Genomic DNA, 22,943 nt, shown 5'->3' with positions numbered 1-22,943 from the left:
AGGTCCTCGTTAGTATAGTGGACAGTATCTCCGCCTGTCACGCGGAAGACCGGGGTTCGATTCCCCGACGGGGAGTCAGCAGTCTCCTTCTCTGCTCTGCCTTTTACCTGCAATGACCACACACCCGTTAATCGCACGCTACGTGCATTTTTTTTTGCACAGAGTCCATCATTGAAAAAGACCCTGTGGAATTTCTCCACCAGATCCTAGTCGATCTAACAATCTAGTCCTATAATGGGTTTGAAAAAACATCAATTCCACCTGTGCACTCACAAGTCAAAAATGTCTTCTAGGCAAGAGCTCCCATGAGAAGAGAAGCTAGTCCAAGAGAACTCTGCTTGTCCAGCGTTTTCTCTGCTTTACTTGCGTCCCTATTAACAAATAAGTCTCGTGTGTTTGTCTTCTGTAGGTTGTGTGCTAGCCTGACAAAGAACATCAAAGAGCTTGTCAACAAGAAGATCAGCTCCCATTTGAAGAGACGCTATCTCGAGATCACAATTTGGATTGTCAATATAACCATAAATGGGGGAATGCTTGAAAAATGACACAAATGGGAGTTCCCCGCTTCTCACTTCCTACATGATCTGTCATAAAAGTCCTCAAATTTAAGAAGGCATCGAATTGCCCCTCTAATGACAAGAGGGCATACACGCTCCGTTTCCGTAGTGTATTGGTTATCACGTTCGCCTAACACGCGAAAGGTCCCTGGTCCGGAACCAGGCGGAAACATGCTTCTTTGTTTCCCGATACAAAAGTGTCTGCCTGCAGGCATTGCTTTATCTTATGGGGTTGTACTGCTGTTTGGGACAAAGAGGAGAGAAAGTACTCAATCTTGTACAGGGCTCTGACGCTTTGTAACCTTTGGATGCTCATGTTGCTAAAAAGTTGTCTATAGCCCAAATTTCAGGAAATTTCACACAAATCAACATGTCCTCCAGTCACCATATTTACTGAAGATGCAGGCACAGACTAAGCTCTTGGAAATGAGTGTCTCTAGCTGGCTCTGCCAAGCACTTGGGGCCTATTTTTCAGCCAATGCCACAACGCGATCAACCGCATGGCCTCTTTAGGCAACAGTTCTGCTGCTCGAGGTTTTCTGGGCTTCTTAGGGCAGCATATGTCGAGCTGCACTTGCTTCAGAGAAGTCCTAAATGTCAAAAGTTTAAGTGAGCCTAACATCGAGTCTATAGTTCAGATTCCTTGCTAGCGAGCGTCTGTCTCTTCTCCACGGTTCCTTCATTCAAGGGCATGATAGTAACCTGCCATCAGATTTGTCAGATTGGCCAGATTACTGATTGAGACACATTCCAAAGCCAAGCAAGCCATCGCTCACCGTTTCCGTAGTGTAGTGGTTATCACATTCGCCTCACACGCGAAAGGTCCCCGGTCCGAAACCGGGCGGAAACATGGGTGTTTTGCTTCTTAGGTCACAAGGGAATTGATGTCACTGTTTTAGACAACTCTGCTTGTCCAGCATTTTCTCTGTTTCACTTGTGTCCCTACTGAGAAATAAGACTCTTAGTTTTGTCTTCTATAGGTTGTGTGCTAGCCAAGCAAAGGACATCAAAGAGCTTGTCAACCAGAAGCTCAGAGCCTTCAGTGTGGTGGAAACAGAGTTAGAAGTGAGAAGAGTACAAGGAGAATTGTTGCCTTGAGTCATGGTGGCCAATGAAAGATACAGCAGGACGCTGAAGTGGAAAGTGCAGTACAAGAGCATGAGCGAGGTTTAGTGCGGCATGAAGACCACACGCAGATGGGATCAGCCAACAGAAGAGGAGTGGAATTGACTGGGCCACTAACTTGTTCTTTAAGTCATTAGACTCTCATGCTAGCTTGTGCTAATGCAACTGTGGAGCAGAGGGCTAGAAAGCCAAATGAGGCTCCACTGAGACTTGAACTCAGATCACTGGATTCAAAGTCAGAGTGCTAACCGTTACACCATGGAACCCTGCTGAAAGCAGAAAAAGTTCTTTGTCAAACACCCATAAAACTGTAGTTCCTGGTAAAGTGATGGGGTTTTTTACATGGCCGACGACAGTTTGCGTGTCATGCCTGCTGTGAATCCCACCTTGACGTGACCCTGACAGAGGCTTGCAGGTCCTCGTTAGTATAGTGGACAGTATCTCCACCTGTCACGCGGGGGCCCATCGCGTATAGGTGTAACGGAGAAACAGCCAGTCAAATCGCAGTTTTTCGGGCATTGGAAAAAAATGGGGTTTTTTTACACTGAACGGTCTGAGCGCGGGTTCGAGTCCTGGTTGGGACAAAGGTTGTGTTACATTATCAAAAGTTAAACACCATTTTCAATTTACTTATTGTGGATAACATTTATTTTTCACTTCGCTTTTAATTTTTATTTCATTATCATTTTATTTATATTATATAGTGTTATGGCCTGTGGAGCAATATTTCTGCATTACGTACCTATACTGTCACAAAGTACATAACTCAGACTAAACTGTATCATCACAGTCTTGAGATGATACATACCAGACATATAGTCTACAATTATGCAGACATCCAACTTTTAATACAAAGACTAAAGCTAAAACTATAATACAGATACATTCTGATGACATAGAAAATGAAGCTTATACATAATTTAAACAAGGCATGTCTGTAATAAGTCATCTGTCTGCTTCCTGGTGGCTGTTAGTTTATATCTATTCATTTTCCAGCACAAACTCAGTACTGACATCATTACTTTATTCCAGTCATGCTCTTGCCAGCCTCCACTCTGCATGCTTTAAATCTGTTGCTCTTCTGCTTCTGCCATTCTGCGTTTCAGATCCTCAGCTATGCAGCCCGCCTCCTCTCCTTTCTCCCCCTCACTGTGGTCACTCAGAACCCTGTCCCAGCTTCCATCTTCATCACTACCAGCATTTTGACTCTGGGGTGTGGCTTATGCAAAATCCTGTCACTGCTGAGATTTCTTCTGCTATGATGGGTCATTGGAGTCTAACTGCCCTAACAGTTACATTTATTTCTGTATCTCAATAAATCATGTTCGGTTTTTTCCACATGATCTCTCCTTATTGAACTGCTTTTGTAGATAAGCTTCAAGCCAGAAAGCAACAATACCTAACCAAAAATATTATCATCAGAAGTGAGAAAGTGTCTGGACTATCTCCAGCTGTGCTGCATGTATTAAAGATAACTTCAGACACTGTCTGGTTGTCATGTCTGAAACAGGCTGTATAGTCAAACAGATAAAAGACAGCAGTCATGTTTCTAATATTACAAATCAACCAGAAAGATTATAAAGATAAAAGCTGTGAGACCCCACTAGAGAAAGGATGGCTTGTTATCATTACATGAAGTGATTTAGAAATAATATGTAAGCTTTCAGGGCAGCACTCACAGCTTTTTAAAACTGATTACCTGATGGTGAGCACACACAGGTATATAAACATACAGGTTAACTCTAAGAGGTTATAAAGAAGAGAGCTGTGCTGCTATTTTTACAGAACACAAATTATTCACATTTTTATATTTACAATCAGTTTTTATTTATATAAACAAAATAAACATTACAAAACTATCTTATGTACAATATCAACAGTTTCTCCCCTATTTCCTCTTTTCTTCCACCCATCTTTGTCTCTCTGCCTCGTAGAAAGGAGACTCCTGAATCTCCTTCCAGGTGCTCTTGGCTCGTGAGCCAAAGCCAACCAGCTGATCATCCTCAGAGGCTTCTGCAGCAACACTCACTCTGCTGGTCTTGTAGTTCAGAAGAGTCTTTATCTCTGTAAAGCTGAGGGCATACTGTACAAATGAATGCAAGCTCTCCTTGCCATGCCCTTCTTCCACAGAGGTCCCTGCAGCCTCTTCCTTCTGGAGATCTTTGATCAGGTACATGGTGTACCCGACATCATTCCCCAGAAGCCACCGGAAAGATTTCCCTTTATACTTTCCAAACTGCAGAATGTACTCTCCCTGCACTTCCTTCATGTCAGACTCATCCCCTCCTCTCTGATAGATGACAGTCAGAGCATTCTGATGTACAACATCCTCCCTCACAGGTGCAGACTTGTCCTGCAGTTTGGGGTCATTTTTAATCCTTCGAGCTTCTTTTGACGAGTCCTGGAGAAGGTATCCAAGTGGCCCCTTGCGGAACACCACAGAGATTTTCCCTGGACATGGCACAACTTTCTTCTGCATCTTGACAAGCAGTGAAAAAATAAACAATTATATTAAACAAAATTGATTCCAAACACAAACAAAGACATTTCAGGTTATAATCTTGCTGCTGGGTTTACACAGCAGGATGCAGGAGAACAATAACGAGACACAATTTGAAAGAACATTGACAACATTTGGGATAAAAGTGTTTTTTACTCCAGGTATAACAAACTGTTCTATCTGTAAATAAAAACCTTTCATGCTTGAATGATTATTGGCATATCTGCAAAATTTGTGGTAACTGCTTAGTAGTCATGGCACATAAGAATTGCTGGTAGATTAACAACATATATGTATTTAAGCTATCGTGTTTATTCATACACGAGTGGGCATTGCTCATGTTAGAGATATCAAAACAGATTTTCGCATTGATAAGGTGACTGACCATTACAACATGAAAGCAATACATTTTCTTTTAAAGCATGGTTCAGTCATTTAGCATGTCATCTTATAACGAGACACTTATTGGCTATTTAATTGTACCACATTATAGTAATGTCAGTGTCACAGCAGTCGGAAACCTACAAAGTTTATTTAATGGCAAAACACGTCAATGAAACACGCAATTTATTTAAGGATCACGTTCATTCATTTTTTACCGTGCCACTTTACAACAGCAGATAAACTCCCACCGTCTTTAACTGAGCGATGGATGCTTCGTAAATGCAATCGCAACACGCCTATTACCTGTAATATACACCTGTAAATGTATTCTGTTGGTTTACTCTTATTTCAAACGACGTTTCTTACCTTTGATCAATGAATGAGGAGCGTTGGGATGTGTTGCGAGCGTTGAGTTACTCGTTTTCTCTCCCGAAACGTAAAAGAGGAGATTTTTTAAAAATGCCGCCGCATCTCAAACTCGCAACAGCGCCGGAAGACCGTAGTGGCCAAAAATATATTACATCCGTAGTGGTTTAGCACTACCATAGAGAATGAATGGGAAACGGTTTAGGCCGTTTAGCTAAACGGGAGTGAGCAGTCTCCTTCTCTGCTCTGCCTTTTACCTGCAATGACCACACACCCGTTAATTGCACGCTACGTGCAATTTTTTGCACAGAGTCCATCATTCAAAAAGACCCTGTGGAATTTCTCCACCAGATCCTAGTCGATCTAACAATCTAGTCCTATAATGGGTTTGAAAAAACATCAATTCCACCTGTGCACTTGTAACCCTGGTTAACATAGCTAACAACAAATAAAAGCCTGTTAGTATAAACAGTCATAAGAAATATATTACAGGTGATAAATAGTCAATAAATAGATCATAATGGTTAGAAAATTCATTAAAAACATCAGCAATGATATAATTCATGTTATAGGATTTCATTTGTGTTTAAAAACATGTTAAAAGGGTACAGAACTTGCTAATTCATGGTGTCTTATGTTAATTCAGGTAAAATGGCTAAAATATGTGTTGAGACTCTTATTGTGAAAGGGCACGCTGCAGCGTGACTCCTGTGATAGCCACACCCAATCGGGTTGTTCCTTCTTTTTTGATGCTGGAGAGGGAGAAATGCAGACAGTCCTTGCAGAGCTGCTGCTTAAATGAGTGAAAAATAGTAAAAACAAGCCAGAAATCTACTTAAAGCCATTTTTGTGCTCTGGAGAATGTATTTTTGTTTTTCCGACCTGTCCTTGCCTTGGTGACGTTGTGAACATAACCAAACGGGACTTGGTGAGTTCAGAATTTGTATTTTATTTCATGCAAGAAATGTTTTGTTGTATTATATTGCTCATTTCATGCAAATGGAGAGCCAAGGTAGCAGATTTATGTTGTTTTATGTTAAAAACGGTGGATTCGTGCTTAAACGACACACAGGCTGTACTTCAAAGGCCTTTGACGGTGTTTCAGCGCGCCATATTGGCGTCACCTCATTTACGTCTAAATAAGCTGGAAAAAACGGACTTTTACTGTTATTTAAGGGCTACTCGTGTGTTATTTTCGAATGTTTATGCACTTTATTTTGTTGTTATGGTAGGCCATTAAGGTTTGGATCGGGAAATGCCGAGCTAGAATCGGAGTTTGATCCGCTGAGCGAGAAACAAGATGGCGAGCCACCCACGGACCCATTGAACTGTACCGAGCAGGAAAAAGGAAAACGCCCCCTGCTGGACGTTGAGCTCTTTCGCTGAAAAAACTGGTAGGATTAATCCATACACCTCTGCAAAAGAACAGCGGACTTTCAAAGCACTGGATAATCATTTGGAGTAATTCCAGGATTAATAGTTAAAGGACACAGAGACAACTTTCTTTTGTTTATTTGTTTAAGGGATTTATTCAGCCTTTTGCTGAATTGTTTTCAGTTTTACATTTATTTATTTATTTTTGTAATTTATTTTGGTCAACCTTACATTTTAATGCTGTAATGGTGTTAATGGAAATGTAAATAATTTTGTTGGGTTAAAACAAAATAAGAACTGGTTGAAATTTAAAGGTGAACCTGGACCAAGATTAAATTAAATCTTGGGCCTAAAGAACTGAACTTGATTTAAAATAACACAGTGTTAATGCAAATAGATAAAAGGATAAACTTGAACTTAGAACTTGAAATAAATAAGACAATAACCTAGGTTGAAAATAACATCCTTCTAAAGCCAAATAAAAGGTTTTGAGATAAATAGGATGAACTAACAGAACATACTGAACAAAAAAGGGAAAGAAAATATCTTGTTTTCCTTAAATGTGTGATGTTGAATGTTTTGTGTAATGTGTGTTAACTGTCTATTCTCTGTCTTCACAAAATAATAAGCCGGCAATTTAAACGTATTTACTGGTCTGTGGTCTTTATTTATCACTTCAAATCACTTCAAAGTGATTTGAAGTGATTTGAAGTGATTTATTACATGCTACGCTCATTACTGCTCTAGTAGTCGAACCTAACTGGTCCTAGTATACTGTAACGACTCCAGAAGTGTTACACACTCACAAGTCAAAAATGTCTTCTAGGCAAGAGCTCCCATGAGAAGAGAAGCTAGTCCAAGAGAACTCTGCTTGTCCAGCGTTTTCTCTGCTTTACTTGCGTCCCTATTAACAAATAAGTCTCGTGTGTTTGTCTTCTGTAGGTTGTGTGCTAGCCTGACAAAGAACATCAAAGAGCTTGTCAACAAGAAGATCAGCTCCCATTTGAAGAGACGCTATCTCGAGATCACAATTTGGATTGTCAATATAACCATAAATGGGGGAATGCTTGAAAAATGACACAAATGGGAGTTCCCCGCTTCTCACTAGTCCTACATGATCTGTCATAAAAGTCCTCAAATTTAAGAAGGCATCGAATTGCCCCTCTAATGACAAGAGGGCATGCACGCTCTGTTTCCGTAGTGTAGTGGTTATCACGTTCGCCTCACACGCGAAAGGTCCCTGGTCCGAAACCGGGCGGAAACATGGGTCTTTTGCTTCTTTGGTCACAAGGGAATTGATGTTCACTGTTTAGACAACTCTGCTTGTCACGTCGTCTGTCAATCTCTATTGTAAACCACAGCAAAAGCAGGTAAGGGTTCTCTGCCATTTAATGTTTCAACCATTGTCATCTGTTTTGCGGCTAGGCAGGGAGCTCATCCATTTTATTGTTTTTTGATAAATAGATCTTGCTTTGTTTTTGAGTTAGAAAGGGGGTGTTTTGTGTTGGAGTCAAATCGTTAAATGTTGTCATTGTGTTACTTAAATTTGTAAGTTTTAGTTCAAGCAGCATGCCCAAAGACATTCTTTTGTATCCAACCACTTCTCCAGCCAGTTTGTTGGTGGGGCAGGCTGTAGTGTTTTATTATAGGGACATCCTATCTGAAGGTTCCGTTTTTTGGTTAGTAAGCTTCCTGCTTTTATGATCCTTCTGTGGGCAGGGCACGTGCTTACACATGCACACACATAGTGCCTTATCTTTTGTTACCATGGGGTGGGTGGGGGGGGGTTTTACAATGGGTGGTGCTTGTATTCACTGTATTCAATAAAAGGCAGAAAGGAAGGCTTTTTATTTTATACTGGCTAGGAGACAGGTGAGGACCATTCAGCTCCAAGAGCCTGGTTCCGACCAGCCTCCCTTGCTAGCAAGTAAAAGCTGTTTGTGTTGTTTTCTTGTTGTTAACTGGAATAAGTTTCTAAATCAGCGGGGCCTGCGGAAGCGCAGACCCAACATTGTTTGTTTTTGAGACGGTGGTCTTGATGCAGTGGCTGACGCGCTGCAACACATCATAGCTGTGGCTTATGAGGCAGACCTGACACACAGAAGAAAAGGAAAAGACTCTCTCACATGGGGAGAGCCCCTAGAGGTCAGTGACCGTAACACCCTCCCACATAATATTTTACATAGAATAAAACAAACTTTCTTTTAACACATATCGCCATGTTCATCAGGGAGGTCAACACTGCATCCTGGTAAGTGCATCAGCCATTACATCAGGGGTGTCCAAACTCCGATCCATTTTTAACCCTTTAAGACCTACCATAGAACCAAGTCCGCCAGAGCTTATAGTATATTTTTACATGCTGTGGAGCCATTATTTGGAGCATTTCAAGTTGCTATACATCAATACAACCATTATAGCGCAAATGTTAATAATATGTATGCATTAAGTGCATAGTAATTACATAAATTGCAAAAAAGTGCAATAAACTACAAAAAAATTGAAAATCGTTTTTGATTTTTTTAACATATATTTCTAGTTAGAGAAATTTAAGAGGCTTATCCCTCAAAACTGTAAATAGAAAAAAGTTGCACAAACTAGTTTCCCACCAAAGGAAATTTATTTTAAGTGTCTTCATAGTTTTATTTTTGAGATACACCAATTTTCATATACTGCAGGAAAAACGAAAAAATATATTATACTGCAAATTTGCAAAATAACAGCATATGCATCAAAATAAACTGTTTCCAGCAGTGCAATATGAGTCCTTAGCATCCCAGAAACGACACAGAAAGTCATAAAGTCAAACATAACTTTTAAAAACACAAGTATAGGCTCATAAGGCCACGATGGTTAAAAACTACATTTCCGCAAAATGACGTCTCTTCCGGTTTCGGGCAGGTCATGCGGTCATGTGATAGTTCATGCTGATGGAGTAGGAAGTGTTACGAACAGCTGATCGGATCGGCAAAGTGTGTTTCTGGAATATTATATTTTTGTTGCTGCAAGTGCTTTTTAATGCAGTTTTTGCAAAGCTATATGTGGAAGAAAACTGTGACCTAGGACAAGCTGATGGCATAAGATGTAAGTACAACTCCTCTGGTTTCATATGCAAAAAAAAGATTGCGCTAGCTTACGTGGTTGCAGTGCTACCGGGATTTAAAAATAGTTACGCAAAATGGAGCGTGTCCGTTCCGACCGGCTTTAAAGGGTTAATTGGCCCACAAGTAATTTTATAAATAGAATAGAATATGGCCCGCACTTCAACTTTTGCTTGAGTGTATTGCACTTCTTAGTTTTAACACCAGGGGGAGCTGCTGTTGATCAAGGCAGTTGCTCCACCAAAAAGGACAATCACAGAAGAAATTTACCCCAAGTTACTAAAGATGGCAGAACCAAAGAAGCGAAAGGTAGAAAGTGAATGCAGAAAATTTCAGACACGGTGGGAGAGTGAATATTTCTTCAAAGAATTCAAGGGGAAGTGTGTCTGTTTGATCTGCACTGAAACTATGGCAGTTATGAAAGAGTATAATGTACGACGTCATTATGAAACCAAACATCAGGCCTATGCATCCTACACTGGTGCTGAGCGAGAGCAGAAATTAAAGCAAAGTGTAGCTCTCCTGCGGGGTCAGCAACAGTATTTTTTTCGTGCTCAAAAGGTCCAGGAAAAGGCTACAATAGCCAGCTATGAGGTCGCCCAACTCATCATTTATTGTGGGGAGTGGATAAGAGCACGAGCGCTTTAGGTGAGTAAAAAATATATTCCACAGTACCCGTGTGTTAATGTGCAGGTACACATGCTTCAAATATCAATAATGCACATCAATTCTGTCACTACCCTGCTTTTGTGCACCACTTTCTTAAATGCTTTTTTCTCGTTAACACACAGAGTACACACCACTGTGCACAGCGCACGCACACGCGAAGTCAGCTGATCTCATCTGATGCAGATCTGCTCCTTGATCAAGTGACATTTGTCTGGATTTTTGCCACGAGTGGCGATCAGCACCGCAGCTGGATGGCCCGATTTACATACCCAGCACAGCTGATACTCACAGAATAATTTACTAAAATTATATGGACTCCTGTTATTAAATCCAGTTCAGTCTGTTAATGTTGATAACGGTTTCAAACCAACGTTAATAGGTGTGTTGCTAAGCCTAATAACTTAAATAACAAACTTGAAATGTACCCGTCCCATTTTCTGAGGCTGCTGTTATGAGAATGAGCTACCAAAGCTTTTTCTGAATAAATCAATAAAGATCCATTTATGGAAAGCTGTTTTGTCTTTAATTATATTCAACAATATAACATATTTGACCACTTTTAAGTGATTTTTCTAACTTTAATACACTAAAGTTAAGGTTATATACCTCATTTCTAGTAAGTGGCCCAGCCCCTCCTATATTTTTGTGTTTGTGGCCCTCAGTGAAAAAGTTTGGACACTCCTGCATTACATTGTCCACACCATACCAAGATGGCGCCGCGTATGGATGCCCTGGTACTTCAGTGCGTTACTTCTGTTTTGTTTTTGTGCATAACTTGTGTGTCTGGGCACTCCTCTGGATATTCTTACACCAGGGAAGAGCTTCTTAACTACAGGACTACAACACCTGTGGATTTAATTCCAATTTTTGTCGCATCTGCGGCAAATTTACTACAGACCTTGATCAGGAAAGTGAGACGCCGAAGGAAAGCGAGCCGGCGAACTCGTGCGTCTGAGGAGACGCGGACTGCGAACTGCTCTTCCTGGGATCTTCCTTTCCAACGTACGCTCACTCCGGAATAAGATGGACGAGCTGGCCCTGATGAGAACCATGAACAGAGACTTTATCTCCTCCTGTGTCTTATGTTTTACGGAGTAGTGGCTATGTGAGGACATCCCGGACTGCGCGCTTAAGTTGGAGGGTTTTCATCTGCTGCGCGCAGACCGGCAGGCCTCTCTCTCTGGTAAGACCACAGGTGGAGGTGTCTGCTTCTACATTAATAGTGGCTAGTGCACAGATGTAACAGTGATTGCTCAGCACTGCTCTTCCTTTCTGGAATACCTTTTTATTCACTACAAACCGTTTTATTCTCCGTGGGAGTTTGCTTCATTCATCTTGGCCGCTGTTTACGTCCCGCCAGATGCGGATGTGCAGGCAGCTCAGTGCGCCCTCGTGGAGCAGATACTGCACATGGAGCGGACATTCCCGGACTCTCTCATTATTGCTCTTGGGGGCTTTAACAAAGCCAATCTGAGCCAAGAGCTTCCCAAATACAAGCAGTATATTAAATGCCCGACCAGAGAGGAGAGGACATTGGACCACTCTTACAGCACGATCAGCAGGGCCTATTGCGCGGTGCCCCGCGCTTCACTCGGACTTTCGGACCACGTCATGATCCACCTGATCCCCGCATACAGACAGAGGCTGAAGCTCTCCAAACCTGTCGTGAGGACTAAAGAACTGTGGAGCAACGAGGCTGTGGAGGAGCTTCGCACGTGTTTGGAGTCTATAGACTGGGACACAATGAATAATAATAATAATAATGGATTAGATTTATATAGCGCTTTTCAAGGCACCCAAAGCACTTTACAATGCCACTATTCATTCACTCTCACACACTGGTGGAGGCAAGCTACAGTTGTAGCCACAGCTGCCCTGGGGCAGACTGACAGAAGCGAGGCTGCCATGGACCTACTGGCCAGCACCAGTAGGCGGTAGGGTAAAGTGTCTTGCCCAAGGACACAACGACCAGGACAGAGAGCCCGGGGATCAAACCAGCGACCTTCCGGTTCCCAACCCCCTAAGCCATGGTCGCCCCATGAAGGTTGCTTCTAACAGCTTGGATGAGTTTACAGACACTGTCACCTCCTATATCCACTTCTGTGAGGACAGCATTGTGCCATCATGCACCAGGGTGAGTTATAACAATGACAAACCCTGGTTTACTCCTAAACTCAAAAAGCTGTGGCTGGAAAAGACAATAGAGTTCAGAAGCGGAGACAGGGACTGCTACAGAGAGGCCAAGTACAGGTTCACTAAAGAAGTGGACATTGCTAAACATCAGCACTCTGAGAAGATGCAGCAGCAGATCTCAGAGAATGACTCGGCCTCTGTGTGGAAAAGTTTTAGGAATATCACCAACTACAAGCCTAAAACCCCCCACTCCACTGATGACTTGCTCTTAGCCAACACCCTTAACGACTTTTACTGCCGTTTTGACGAGCCATCAAGCAGCCGTCACACCTCCAACGGCCCCAACAATAGAGACACTTTGGACACTCATTCCCCCACCTCTCCCCCCTCCATAGAGCCATCACCACCATCAAACACTTCACCTACAACACCCCCCTCCATACCCCACACCAAGGAGGATTTCACACCACCATCTCCCACTACAACCCTTCACATTCATGAAGCAGATGTAAGGAAGCAGTTTAAGAGTCCTGGACCAGACGGTGTGTCTCCTGCCACCCTCAGACACTGTGCAAATGAGCTGGCCCCAGTGTTTTCTGGCATTTTCAACTCCTCACTGCAGGCATGTCATGTGCCTGCCTGCTTCAAGTCCTTTACCATAATCCCTGTCCCCAAGAAACCAAGGATCACTGGACTAAATGACTACAGACCTGTGGCTCTGACATCTGTGGTCATGAAGTCATTTGAGCGCCTGGTTCTCTCCTACCTGAAGACCCTCACGGCCCCCCTCCTGGACCCCTGCAGTTTGCATACAGAGCCAACAGGTCTGTAGACGATGCTATCAACATGGCTCTACACTTCATCCTGCAGCATCTGGACTCCCCAGGAACCTACGCCAGGATCCTGTTTGTGGACTTCAGCTCTGCCTTCAACACTATCCTTCCAGACCATCTCCAAGGCAAGCTTTCCCAGATGAATGTGCCTGATCCCATCTCCCGGTGGATCACTGACTTCCTGACGGACAGGAAGCAGCATGTGAGGCTGGGAAAGAATGTCTCGGACTCCCGGGCCATCAGCACCGGCTCCCCTCAGGGCTGTGTTCTTTCTCCTCTGCTCTTCTCCCTGTACACCAACTGCTGCACCTCCACCCACCAGTCTGTCAAGCTAATCAAGTTTGCAGATGACACCACCGTTATTGGGCTCATCTCGGACGGGGATGAGTCTGCCTACAGGAGGGAGGTTGAACGTCTGGTGTCCTGGTGCAGCCACAACAACCTGGTGCTGAATGTCCAGAAGACGGTGGAGATTATTGTGGACTTCAGGAAGCACACAGCCCCACTCCCCCCCCCCCCCCCCCCCCCCCATCATCCTGACTGACACCCTCATCACCTCTGTGGACTCATTCCGCTTCCTGGGTACCACCATCACCCAGGACCTGAAGTGGGAGCCCACCATCACCTCCGTCATAAAGAAAGCCCAGCAGAGGCTGTACTTCCTGAGGCAGCTGAAGAAATTCAACCTGCCAACACGGACGATGATGCAATTGTACACTGCAATCATCGAGTCCACCTCCATCAACATCAACGTGTGGTATGCTGGAGCCTCTATCAGGGACAAACAGAGACTGCAGCGTGTTGTGCGCTCTGCTGAGAAGGTGATTGGCTGCAGACTCCCATCTCTGCAGGACCTGTACACCTCCAGGACACTGGGGCGTGCAGCTCGGATCACAGCTGACCCTTCTCACCCTGGACACCATCTGTTTGACCTGCTCCCCTCAGGCAGGAGGCTCCGGTCCATTCGCACCAGAACCTCTCGCCATAAGAACAGTTTCTTCCCCTCTGCTGTTGGACTCATGAACAATAACCATATGACTGTTCCCACCACTAACACATGACCCTACGCTGTGTTCAAAGCATCATTCCATGTTTGGCACTGATCACCACCTGCACTGATGTATAAATCTATCTACTTAGCACTTTTAATTTTAATTTTTATGTTTATTTAAGCGTCATCTGACAGTATGTTTTGCACTAAGTACCGCAGAAATTTCCCAATGTTGTAAACCTGCTCAACATTTGGCAATAAACTCATTCTGAGTCTGACCTGTCTTATGTCTGATGTCTGGATTGTATTCTTGAACAAGCAAAGCCCATCTTATCAATCTCTGGTTGTGGTTGTACATGCACTCCAGAAATACCAAAGGGTTATGGTCGGTATACACCATAACAGGAGTTGCGGTGGATCTTACATAAACATCAAAATGGTTAAAGTTTCTTTCTCAATGGTGGAGTAGTTAAGTTGGTGAGGCTTGGACTTAGCTGAGAAGTAGGCAACTTGGTGACTGATGCCATCTGCTCCATCGTGTAGCAGTACTGCTACACGTTGAAGGCCTTGCTGAAACCTGGAGCCAGTATAGGGGCACTGCAAAGGAGAGACTTGGCACAGTTAAATACATGTTGACACTCTCCATTTATACTGCACAAATGACTTTCTGTCGACAAATTCTGGCAGAAACTGCTATAGTAGCCCACTAGACCCAAGAATCACCTGAGCTCTCGTATTGTGGTGGGCATTTAATTTATTTTGCCTGAAATGCCAGAATCTCAGGTTAAACCTCAGAAAATTTCAGCAACCACCAAACAGCTAGATGTCGTCTTTCTCACCCGACGGCACAGACAGCTCACTGATTCTGATGTTTCGGTGGGTCCGTGCTTTGTGTTTAGTGCTAGATTCTGAAGCTGTAGGTTTTATCTCTCGCTCTCAAGGAATAAAAATGTATGGTCTCCTTATAGTAAAACATGACATCCACGGGTATTTTTGTTCTCTATGGTTATTCCCAGACGATGTAACAAAGCTGTCACAGCTGCAACGGCAGATGTCTGGGGTTGTGATAAGGGCCGAAAACACAGGCACTTACGTAGATGCGAGTGAGAGTGAGCTTTATTTTTTGAGGTGAACAGTAGTGATGTGTCCTGTGTGTCGAAGCGTCGAATCGTGTGTCGGGTAATCTCGGGGCGTTTTTGTGTGAAGCGCGTTATCGAGGCTTGCGTTGATTACGTATGCAGTGACGTTCGAGGCCTCGCGGGGCAGTCCGTACCACGTGACTGATTCAGGGGACTGGTTCCCGGTTCGCACCAGATTCGAAATAAACATGGGCAGAAACAAAACAGCTGATTCCCCATCACACTGTGTTGTTGGAATTGAATACGTACGTGCTACATAGTTCCTTGTGCATTCTTTCTTTGATGGAACCAGCAAGGAAAAGATGTTTTTTTTTTAATTTTGTCTCTCCTAATTCAAGTATGCACACAGTAATAACTATCACAAATGATAAACACCCAAAATATAAATCAACACACTACACATCCTATAATTGATTTCTGTCTTTTAGTTTATTAACAAGTGATAGCACCAAACACTAGTTTGTGTCATTATCCAGATGTACATAAGCATGATTACAAGGTACTAGGAGCGGGTTTTGACTTATCGATTAAAATCGATTCTAGCTTGGATAACGCTGATATCGATTCATAAAATCCTGAATCGATTTTTAATATAAATATTACTACATTTCAACCACCACCAAACAGCTAAAACAGTAAATGAGAGGAGGTACACCAATTCTGCACAAAGACTTAAACACAAGGCGCGGACCGCTGACGGATCAGAATCAGTGAGATGTCGCCTTTCTCACCAGACAGCACGGACACGGTCGGGGCTGAAAGCCGACAGTTCACTGATTCTAATCCGTCGGCGGGTCCGTGCTTCGTGTTTACGCCTTTTTTGCGCTGATTCTGAAGCTGCAGGTTTTATTTCTCTTCAAACAATATTGACCGAACCAGCAGAAAAAGGAGATCCAAACTACGCTTCACATAACATTGTCATGAATTTCCTCTGACTTTTGCTGTTTTGCTTTCACCAGCATAAAATCACACTTCATGCACAGCTTTCTCTCTCTCACCACACTCACTCACTCTCTCTCCCTCTCTCTCTCCTCATCTCACACACCACACACACACAACACACACAAACTTCAAGAACAGTTTCCCATCTAAAAATCTGTTTTCTGCATTATTCGCTTGTTTGTTACTCATAAGACCTCCGTTGTTTGTCAGCCGCTGTTCTTTCCCATTTAAATACTTCCGAAAAGAAAACCTAATTTCTGCCGTTCAATAGGCTACTAAAATAATTTAAACTTTTTAACATTATGCAAAATTGCAAAACGTTAAGGTGTGTCTCTAATAAAACCTCTATTTGCTCTGCTTCAATTCAGCAGCATCAGGTAATGTTCATTTGTTGATTGATGGTTTTCTTTTGGTTTTGATCTACTGCTGAATATTTTTATAAAATCGTTTTTCTGTTTTAGCCTCAGCTATGTTGACACAAAGGCATCTGCTGTGATGCTTACACATTAGATAAAGTCTCGAAAGTGTCAGCTTTCTTTTTATAGTTATACAAATATGCAAATGTCCTGATCTATGATCTGAATTATACTATTGACTGACTGTCTGAGGCTAACAGTTACACAATCATACCAAAACGCTGTCCTGATACTTTCCACTTTCTCTTTTGTATCACACATACTGAGACAATATTCGGGATAAATAACCAAGAAAACAATTTATTTATTCAGTTTAGAGGTTTACACATCATTATAATCACAGAGCCCGCTTCACTTGAATTGTCCACTTGATGGCGCAGTAGAGCAAATGAATCATCACAATGCTTCGAACCATTGGTCGACCAATTGGGTGGAAAGCTTCAGTTCATGTGAGGCTTCATCTCACCATCACTAGTGAACAGGATAAAGAGAAACCTAACCTCAAACCTACATGCGGTGGAAACACAGGGAAATAACACAGACCAGCAACAAGCAGGAGAAAACACAGGGCTTATATACTCACAGGAGCAATCAGGGAATGGGATACAGGAAAGCAACACAGCTGGGAGAAATCAGAGTTGATGAGACAGGGGAAACGTAAACTGAACACACTGACATTAGACAAGGCGGCTTCAAAGTAAAATAGGAAATACAACAGGTATGCACAGACACAAACTTAACACAAGATATGTCAACAGGGAGGGAACACAAAGATGTGGGACCAGGGCAGGCACAGAGACACAGAACAAAAGGAGCTTGAAATACAAAACAGAAACAAAACCTGAGAGCAAGAAATTCCCAACAAGAATGAATCTAAAACACAAGATAATAATCAAAACCAAAACCAATGAGTCCGCAGACTCAGGACCATGACAAAAGCAATAATAAGAATTAACTTTGACTCGGCTGTTGCTGAGAACTTTTGTAAATTAAAACATCGAAGAACAGTCAATTAAAATATTTACACTTAAAGTTAACATCTGAAAACTGGAGAAGTGGAGAACAAAAGAATGGCAGGACTTGATACTGTCAATGAGAGATGAACAGTATCTGAAAGATATGTTCTTAAGAAGTGGGGGAAAATGCAGTTAAGACCTGAAATAGGACCTGAGAGATGCATCTGGCACTTCAGTTGATCCACTGACTATTCACTGAAATCTCATAAAAATGGTTTTCAGGGAAGTGTGGTTGTCAGTATCAAGAAGCCATTCTTAAGGAATGGAAGTATACGGAGGAAGTGAGTATAGAAGTAGAACAGTGAGTTTCTACAGCCATGATGGAAAGTTGGGTTGTTTTGTGTTTTTGTTTGTTTTTTTGTTGTTGTTGTTGTTTTGTGGTGTTGGTAACAATACATTTTTTTTTCTTTTACTGTTTCACAAAGGGCTAAAAAGTCATTGAAAATTTTTGAAAAATGTATTCAAGCAATTTGGCAGGACAAAGCAAAAGCAGAATTAAAAACAAGAATAATCACAAAATAATAATGAAATCACATCAGTTATACTATGTAATTAACCTACTCTGATTTTGTTCTTATCTTTGGTAAGAGTATGAGTACACTTTGGCCACAGATGTCGTTATCTCTGTGTCTGTGCTAATGGAAAGGATCTAACAGGGAAGCAGGGTGCATTGAATATTCAATCCTTCAGGAGTATAGAGAGACCCCAAACCTTCTTAATATTGGGAGAAGCAGCAAGAAGCTTGGAAAGCTGCAATTCAGCCAGGGGTCTCTTTACCCCAAGCTACTCAACAAGCATTACTTCATGTTATAGTGTTATTTGTCATCATAGTGATTGGTTTACCAGACCGATTACCTACAGACTATTTACTGACATTCAAATAGTAAATTCAGCCCCACAATTTTAAAACAATTTTATTGCAACGATACAAATTCCTCAAACATCAACAATGAACACGGCTGAATATAATAACCTTTTTGTGTTTACTGCCAACTATTTCTTTTAATTTATATAATACATTAATAAAGGGGACAATATTAAATAACAGCAACATATCAGCATCTCTTTGATAATGTGGCAAAGTTTAAGGCATATGTTGCATATACAGTGCCATGAAAAACTAATTTTCCCCCTTTGGCATTCCTTAGTTTTTTGCATATTTCCCACACTTAAATATTTTGCACAATTAATTTTTAATTTTAGACAATGTACATCCAGCTATCAAGGTTTCAAAGGACCTGTTTTTAAATGAACTTGATTAGTCTCACAAATGGAGAAAACTGAACAGTGGTGAAACTTTCCAGGCATGGCTGGCCTACCGAAATTACTCCAAAAGTGCATTGTCCCAATATGTCCCAAGGAGAGAACCACTACTCACTACTCACAACACACCGCATTTGCTACAAAAAAATGTTAATCCCCAAACCCTTTGAAAATATCATTGGAACTAATGAGTAAAACGTTGAACACTTTTGAAAGATTTTCACGTGCTATTTCCAAGTGAAAAGCTGTTTCAAGCTGTTCCCACCACTAACACGTGATCCTACACTGTGTTTCACTGCATCATTCCATGTTTGCACTGATCACCACCTGCACTCATGTATAAATTTATCTTACTTCTAGCACTTTTCTAATTTTTATTTTTATGTTTATTTAAGCATTGTCTGACAGTAGGTTTTGCCACTAATACCACCAGCAGTTTCCTAATGTTTGTAAATGCTGCTCAACATTGGCAATAAAACCCTTTTGATTCTGAAAAGAACAGCACATCAACAAAAATAGTGCTGGTAGTGTAATCCTTTGGGGCTGCTTTTCTCCTTTGGTATCTGAATGACTTTTTGTAGTTTAAAATTGGAAAAAAAAAAAAAATAATTTGTCTAAAAAACTCAAAAATCCTGAAGGAGAATATCTGGCCATCAATTTCTGTCCTGAATCTTAAGCACACTTGGGTTACAAAGCTGAGCAGTGATCCAAAACACACCTAGTTCCTCTAAGTTTCTCTGTTTTCCTCATTCTCTTGTTTCTTGGGTTGAATCTTCCACTGCAGTTTGAAATCAGTCAATCCTTGATTTGTTAGCTTGGCTCCTAGCTGTGACAGAATAGAAAGATAAGTAGGTGGTTTCATCATTTTATTGAAGCTATCTGTCAGTATATTTATCCATTGCTTTTTCTTTGTAGTTTGTTTGCTTTACTTTAAAATTTTCCAGAAGCAAAAACAAAAATTTTACCTGTTGGAGTATCTGGACATTAATTGCAGAGTCAGTTAAGTCAACATCAGTCAAAAACGTAATCTTCACTGTCGTCCTCAACTTTGCAACTTAGCAGGAAACATGTAACCAAAAAATAAAAGTAAGTTTTGACAAACTGAGAAACAGGAGTTGTTGTTAGTCAGGGTATGTTTTTTTGTTTGTTTGTTTATTTGTTTTGTGTGTGTTATTGAACATTTACCTTGATGGCAAATGAAAACATAATTCATTGTACATATGTCGTCATCCCACTTGTGGAGGTTATTCTCCACCACACAATGCTGGTTACCTTGAGGGTCATTTGGGCTGGAACTTTGCCAGTTTTTAAAGGAGCTCTGACTCTTGTCAGACCAGGTCCATGGCACTCTGTACAGACCGATCCAAATCTCATCACTGTTTGGTTTTAATGAACTGACCTCAGCATTCTCTTCACTGTTTTCGATCACTGCCAAGTCCATGCTTAGTTTTATGCAGTGTTCTCGAGCAGAGGGCCATGTTTTTGCAATAGAGATGTACATGTAGTTTTTCTTGTTTTGCTGTGTAACTGCAGCAGATAGAAAATAAGCCAGTAAGCGGGAAAGAAAGTGTTTAAGCATTCAAGTAATCATGGCAGATGACAGATGATGCTGAATTTATTATGGATATCAAATAGTTAACATTGTAAATGAAAGAGTAAAAATTTTGGATAATCAATTTAATGTTTTCAAATCACTACTCAAACTTTTTGAGTTAGGGGTTTTCTTATATTTTATACAACAAATCTTCAGTGATGTTTTCTGTGAAATCTACTAGTAAAAAATGCAGGTTAAGTCATTAGTGAGGTCAGAAACCCATGAATGAAAATATTTTCTTACCATTGTAGCAAACGAAACTTGTGTTTGCGCCACAGTTTTTATCAAACCACTTTCCTTCAAGACCCATCATTACACAAGTTTCATTTCCTTGATAATTATCTGGATTGGTATAGTACCAGTTGTTGTAAACAGTTTTGCTCGTTCACCAGTTACTGCCCATCTCCAGGAGTTGGTGTCATTGCCTAGCGTATTCAATCAAATCAAATCAATCAAATCAAATCAAATCACTTTATTGTCACATCACATGTGCAGGTACATTGGTACAGCACATGTGAGTGAAATTCTTGTGTGCGAGCTTCACAAGCAACAGAGTTGTGCAAAATACAATAATGTAAACAAGCAAAATACAAGAATGGCTACATCTGAAACTAATAAATATATGTACAATATATAATAGTATGCATTCTTCCAGAATTTGGGATCATCCTGCAGTCCAATCCATGCACAGTCGTAGGAAAAAGTTGAATTTAGCCTGCTTATATCATCCATGTTTTCGAAGGTGGCCAGGTCTGTGTACTTCTCTCTGCAGTATTGTTGAGCGTCGTTCCAGCTCATTTTTTTGTCAACGTAGTAGTACTTACGAGGAGGGAACTTTGAGCAGAGCAGAGACTAAACCCTAACATTGGTAATAGATAGTATAAGTAGTATTAAGTTAATTATTTGCATAATACACACAAGAAAAGGATAAACAAACATTAAAGAGCCCTTAGTGCGATCTTTGTAACTACATTTACAGGCTACACAGGGGTACCAGTCTACTAATATAAAAACAAGGAGGCCAGTAATGTTGCAGTAATGCCCAAATATTATAAGATCAATATTGAATTCAATATTTGCCATTGAATTGCCATATCCTAGCATATTTTACTTTGTTGCTGGGGTCATAACTGCTGGATTACTTGAAGATGAAACAATAATTCAGGTTTATTTCAACCATGGCATATTTTCCTATTTAGTCAGAAAGCTAACATTCAGTTTTAGAATTTAGCAACTCAGTGCTGAGTTGCTCCTGCAGACTTGATTTTGGTCTCTTTTATGGATTCCAGTTCAAATAACAATGGCCAACACTGTAACACTGTGAGGAATCATGAAATCGTTTTTCACCAGTATATGTCCTTCTGTGTGTATATTAAACAAATATATTGGAATGCTTTCTTGCATTTACACAATATCTCTTCATAACCTTCAGCTGATCCAAAATGCTGAAGCAAGGGTAATGACAAGGACTATAAAAAGAGACAATGTTTCCCCCATATGGGCTTAATTGACGTGCAAGCTAAATTGAAAACAGTTTTTATTTTTAGTTGCATGAAAGCACTTCAACAAGCCACTTTTCTCTGTAGGTAGCTGAATAACTTAAGTCACATTTTACCTTTAATGTAAGTTCCCCATAAAAGTAATGTTACTCAACTCGTGGTTATGTGTGCTCTGCTGGTCTCCATTGAAACAGACACATGGAGGAGAGCAGATGCTCATAAAATACTAGAAGAGAGACGTAAAGTTCTTGTTCATGAAAACTTATGAGTGAAAGTTGAGGCAGTGTCTGCATGGGAGTAGCTCATGTTATGCACAGAGTCAAAATTATAGCTTTAGATTTCTATATTTAATTTTGAGGAATAGAGATCATTTGTAGGGGTTCATTCAATGCCTCTTTGCACCTCCTCAAAGTTTTAACAAAATGAAACATAAGATTTTTTTGACACACTGTTTTTGAGGTAATGGAAAATGTCCTGCTATGGCTTCTTTTTCAACTTTACAATTCAAATCACACATTTCCATTATGCAAATTTGGGGATCTTACCAAAGAGAAGGAGAGTCAGTTTTGGGAAACAGCCCATTTCGGATTTCACTGGAGAGAGGAGAAATATAGGTCAACACAAATAAAAACAAAAAACAAACAAAAAAACCCAACAACTTTAAAGCCACTTTTCATTATATCTGTTCCCGGTTTTCTCTGATGTGTTAATCCACAAAAGAATGACATAGCATGCTTTTGAGAATGAGAATAAAGTCAGAAAATAATGACTTTAAAAGTTTTCTTTGGGAATATATAAAAAAGAACATAATATGAGAACACACAAATTACAGTAAAAGTTGTTCTAACAGTCTTATTGCCCAGACAAATAATTTATTTACTTATTTTACTCTAGACAAAAGAAAAAAAAACAGAATTTCTATAGTAGCTTGTGGAAAAAAATAGAAACTTTCCTGTCATTTAATTGTTTATCTATTACTTCATTATGTCGATTACTTTAAAGAGTCCAAAATTTAAACCTTCTGTCACATTTTTGAAAGAT

General features: G+C 40.9%; 1 protein-coding gene, 1 long non-coding RNA gene and 3 other non-coding genes across 5 annotated transcripts; 4 read left to right on the top strand and 1 right to left on the bottom strand.

Moving 5' to 3' along the window:
• The first annotated feature begins 3 nt into the window (after nt 1–3).
• On the top strand, nt 4–75 carry trnad-guc. Its single transcript has one exon. It is a non-coding gene; the product is annotated as a tRNA-Asp (tRNA).
• A 1,259-nt stretch (nt 76–1,334) lies between these two features.
• On the top strand, nt 1,335–1,407 carry trnav-cac. The gene has a single exon. It is a non-coding gene; the product is annotated as a tRNA-Val (tRNA).
• Nucleotides 1,408–5,574: 4,167 nt separating this feature from the next.
• On the top strand, nt 5,575–6,323 carry LOC120745409. The gene is made up of 2 exons (XR_005698629.1): nt 5,575–5,860; nt 6,165–6,323. It is a non-coding gene; the product is annotated as an uncharacterized LOC120745409 (long non-coding RNA).
• Nucleotides 6,324–7,497: 1,174 nt separating this feature from the next.
• trnav-cac lies at nt 7,498–7,570 on the top strand. The gene has a single exon. It is a non-coding gene; the product is annotated as a tRNA-Val (tRNA).
• An 11,877-nt stretch (nt 7,571–19,447) lies between these two features.
• On the bottom strand, nt 19,448–20,777 carry LOC120745408 (ladderlectin-like). Its single transcript, XM_040050235.1, has 4 exons — nt 20,647–20,777; nt 19,995–20,336; nt 19,775–19,863; nt 19,448–19,635 (listed from the first exon to the last, which is right to left on the bottom strand). Exons 1-4 carry the CDS (start codon nt 20,714–20,716, stop codon nt 19,537–19,539), a joined length of 600 nt encoding a protein of 199 aa, XP_039906169.1. The 5' UTR covers nt 20,717–20,777; the 3' UTR covers nt 19,448–19,536.
• Between the last annotated feature and the right edge of the window lie 2,166 nt (nt 20,778–22,943).

This window comes from Simochromis diagramma, unplaced genomic scaffold (genome assembly GCF_900408965.1).
Source record: "Simochromis diagramma unplaced genomic scaffold, fSimDia1.1 OVJJ01000156.1, whole genome shotgun sequence".
NCBI classification, from domain to species: Eukaryota; Metazoa; Chordata; class Actinopteri; order Cichliformes; family Cichlidae; genus Simochromis; species Simochromis diagramma.
The sequence above is the reverse complement of the archived record's forward strand: the minus strand, read 5'-3'. Positions and strand labels throughout refer to the sequence as shown.

Coding starts and splice junctions, on each gene's coding strand:
- LOC120745408 (XM_040050235.1), bottom strand. CDS start 20,716: ATGATGGGTCTTGAAGGAAAGTGGTTTGATAAAAACTGTGGCGCAAAC. Junction 20,337..20,646: donor AAGTTTCGTTTGCTACAATG/GTAAGAAAATAT, acceptor TATCTGCTGCAG/TTACACAGCAAAACAAGAAA. Junction 19,636..19,774: donor ATGTCCAGATACTCCAACAG/GTAAAATTTTTG, acceptor ATTCTGTCACAG/CTAGGAGCCAAGCTAACAAA.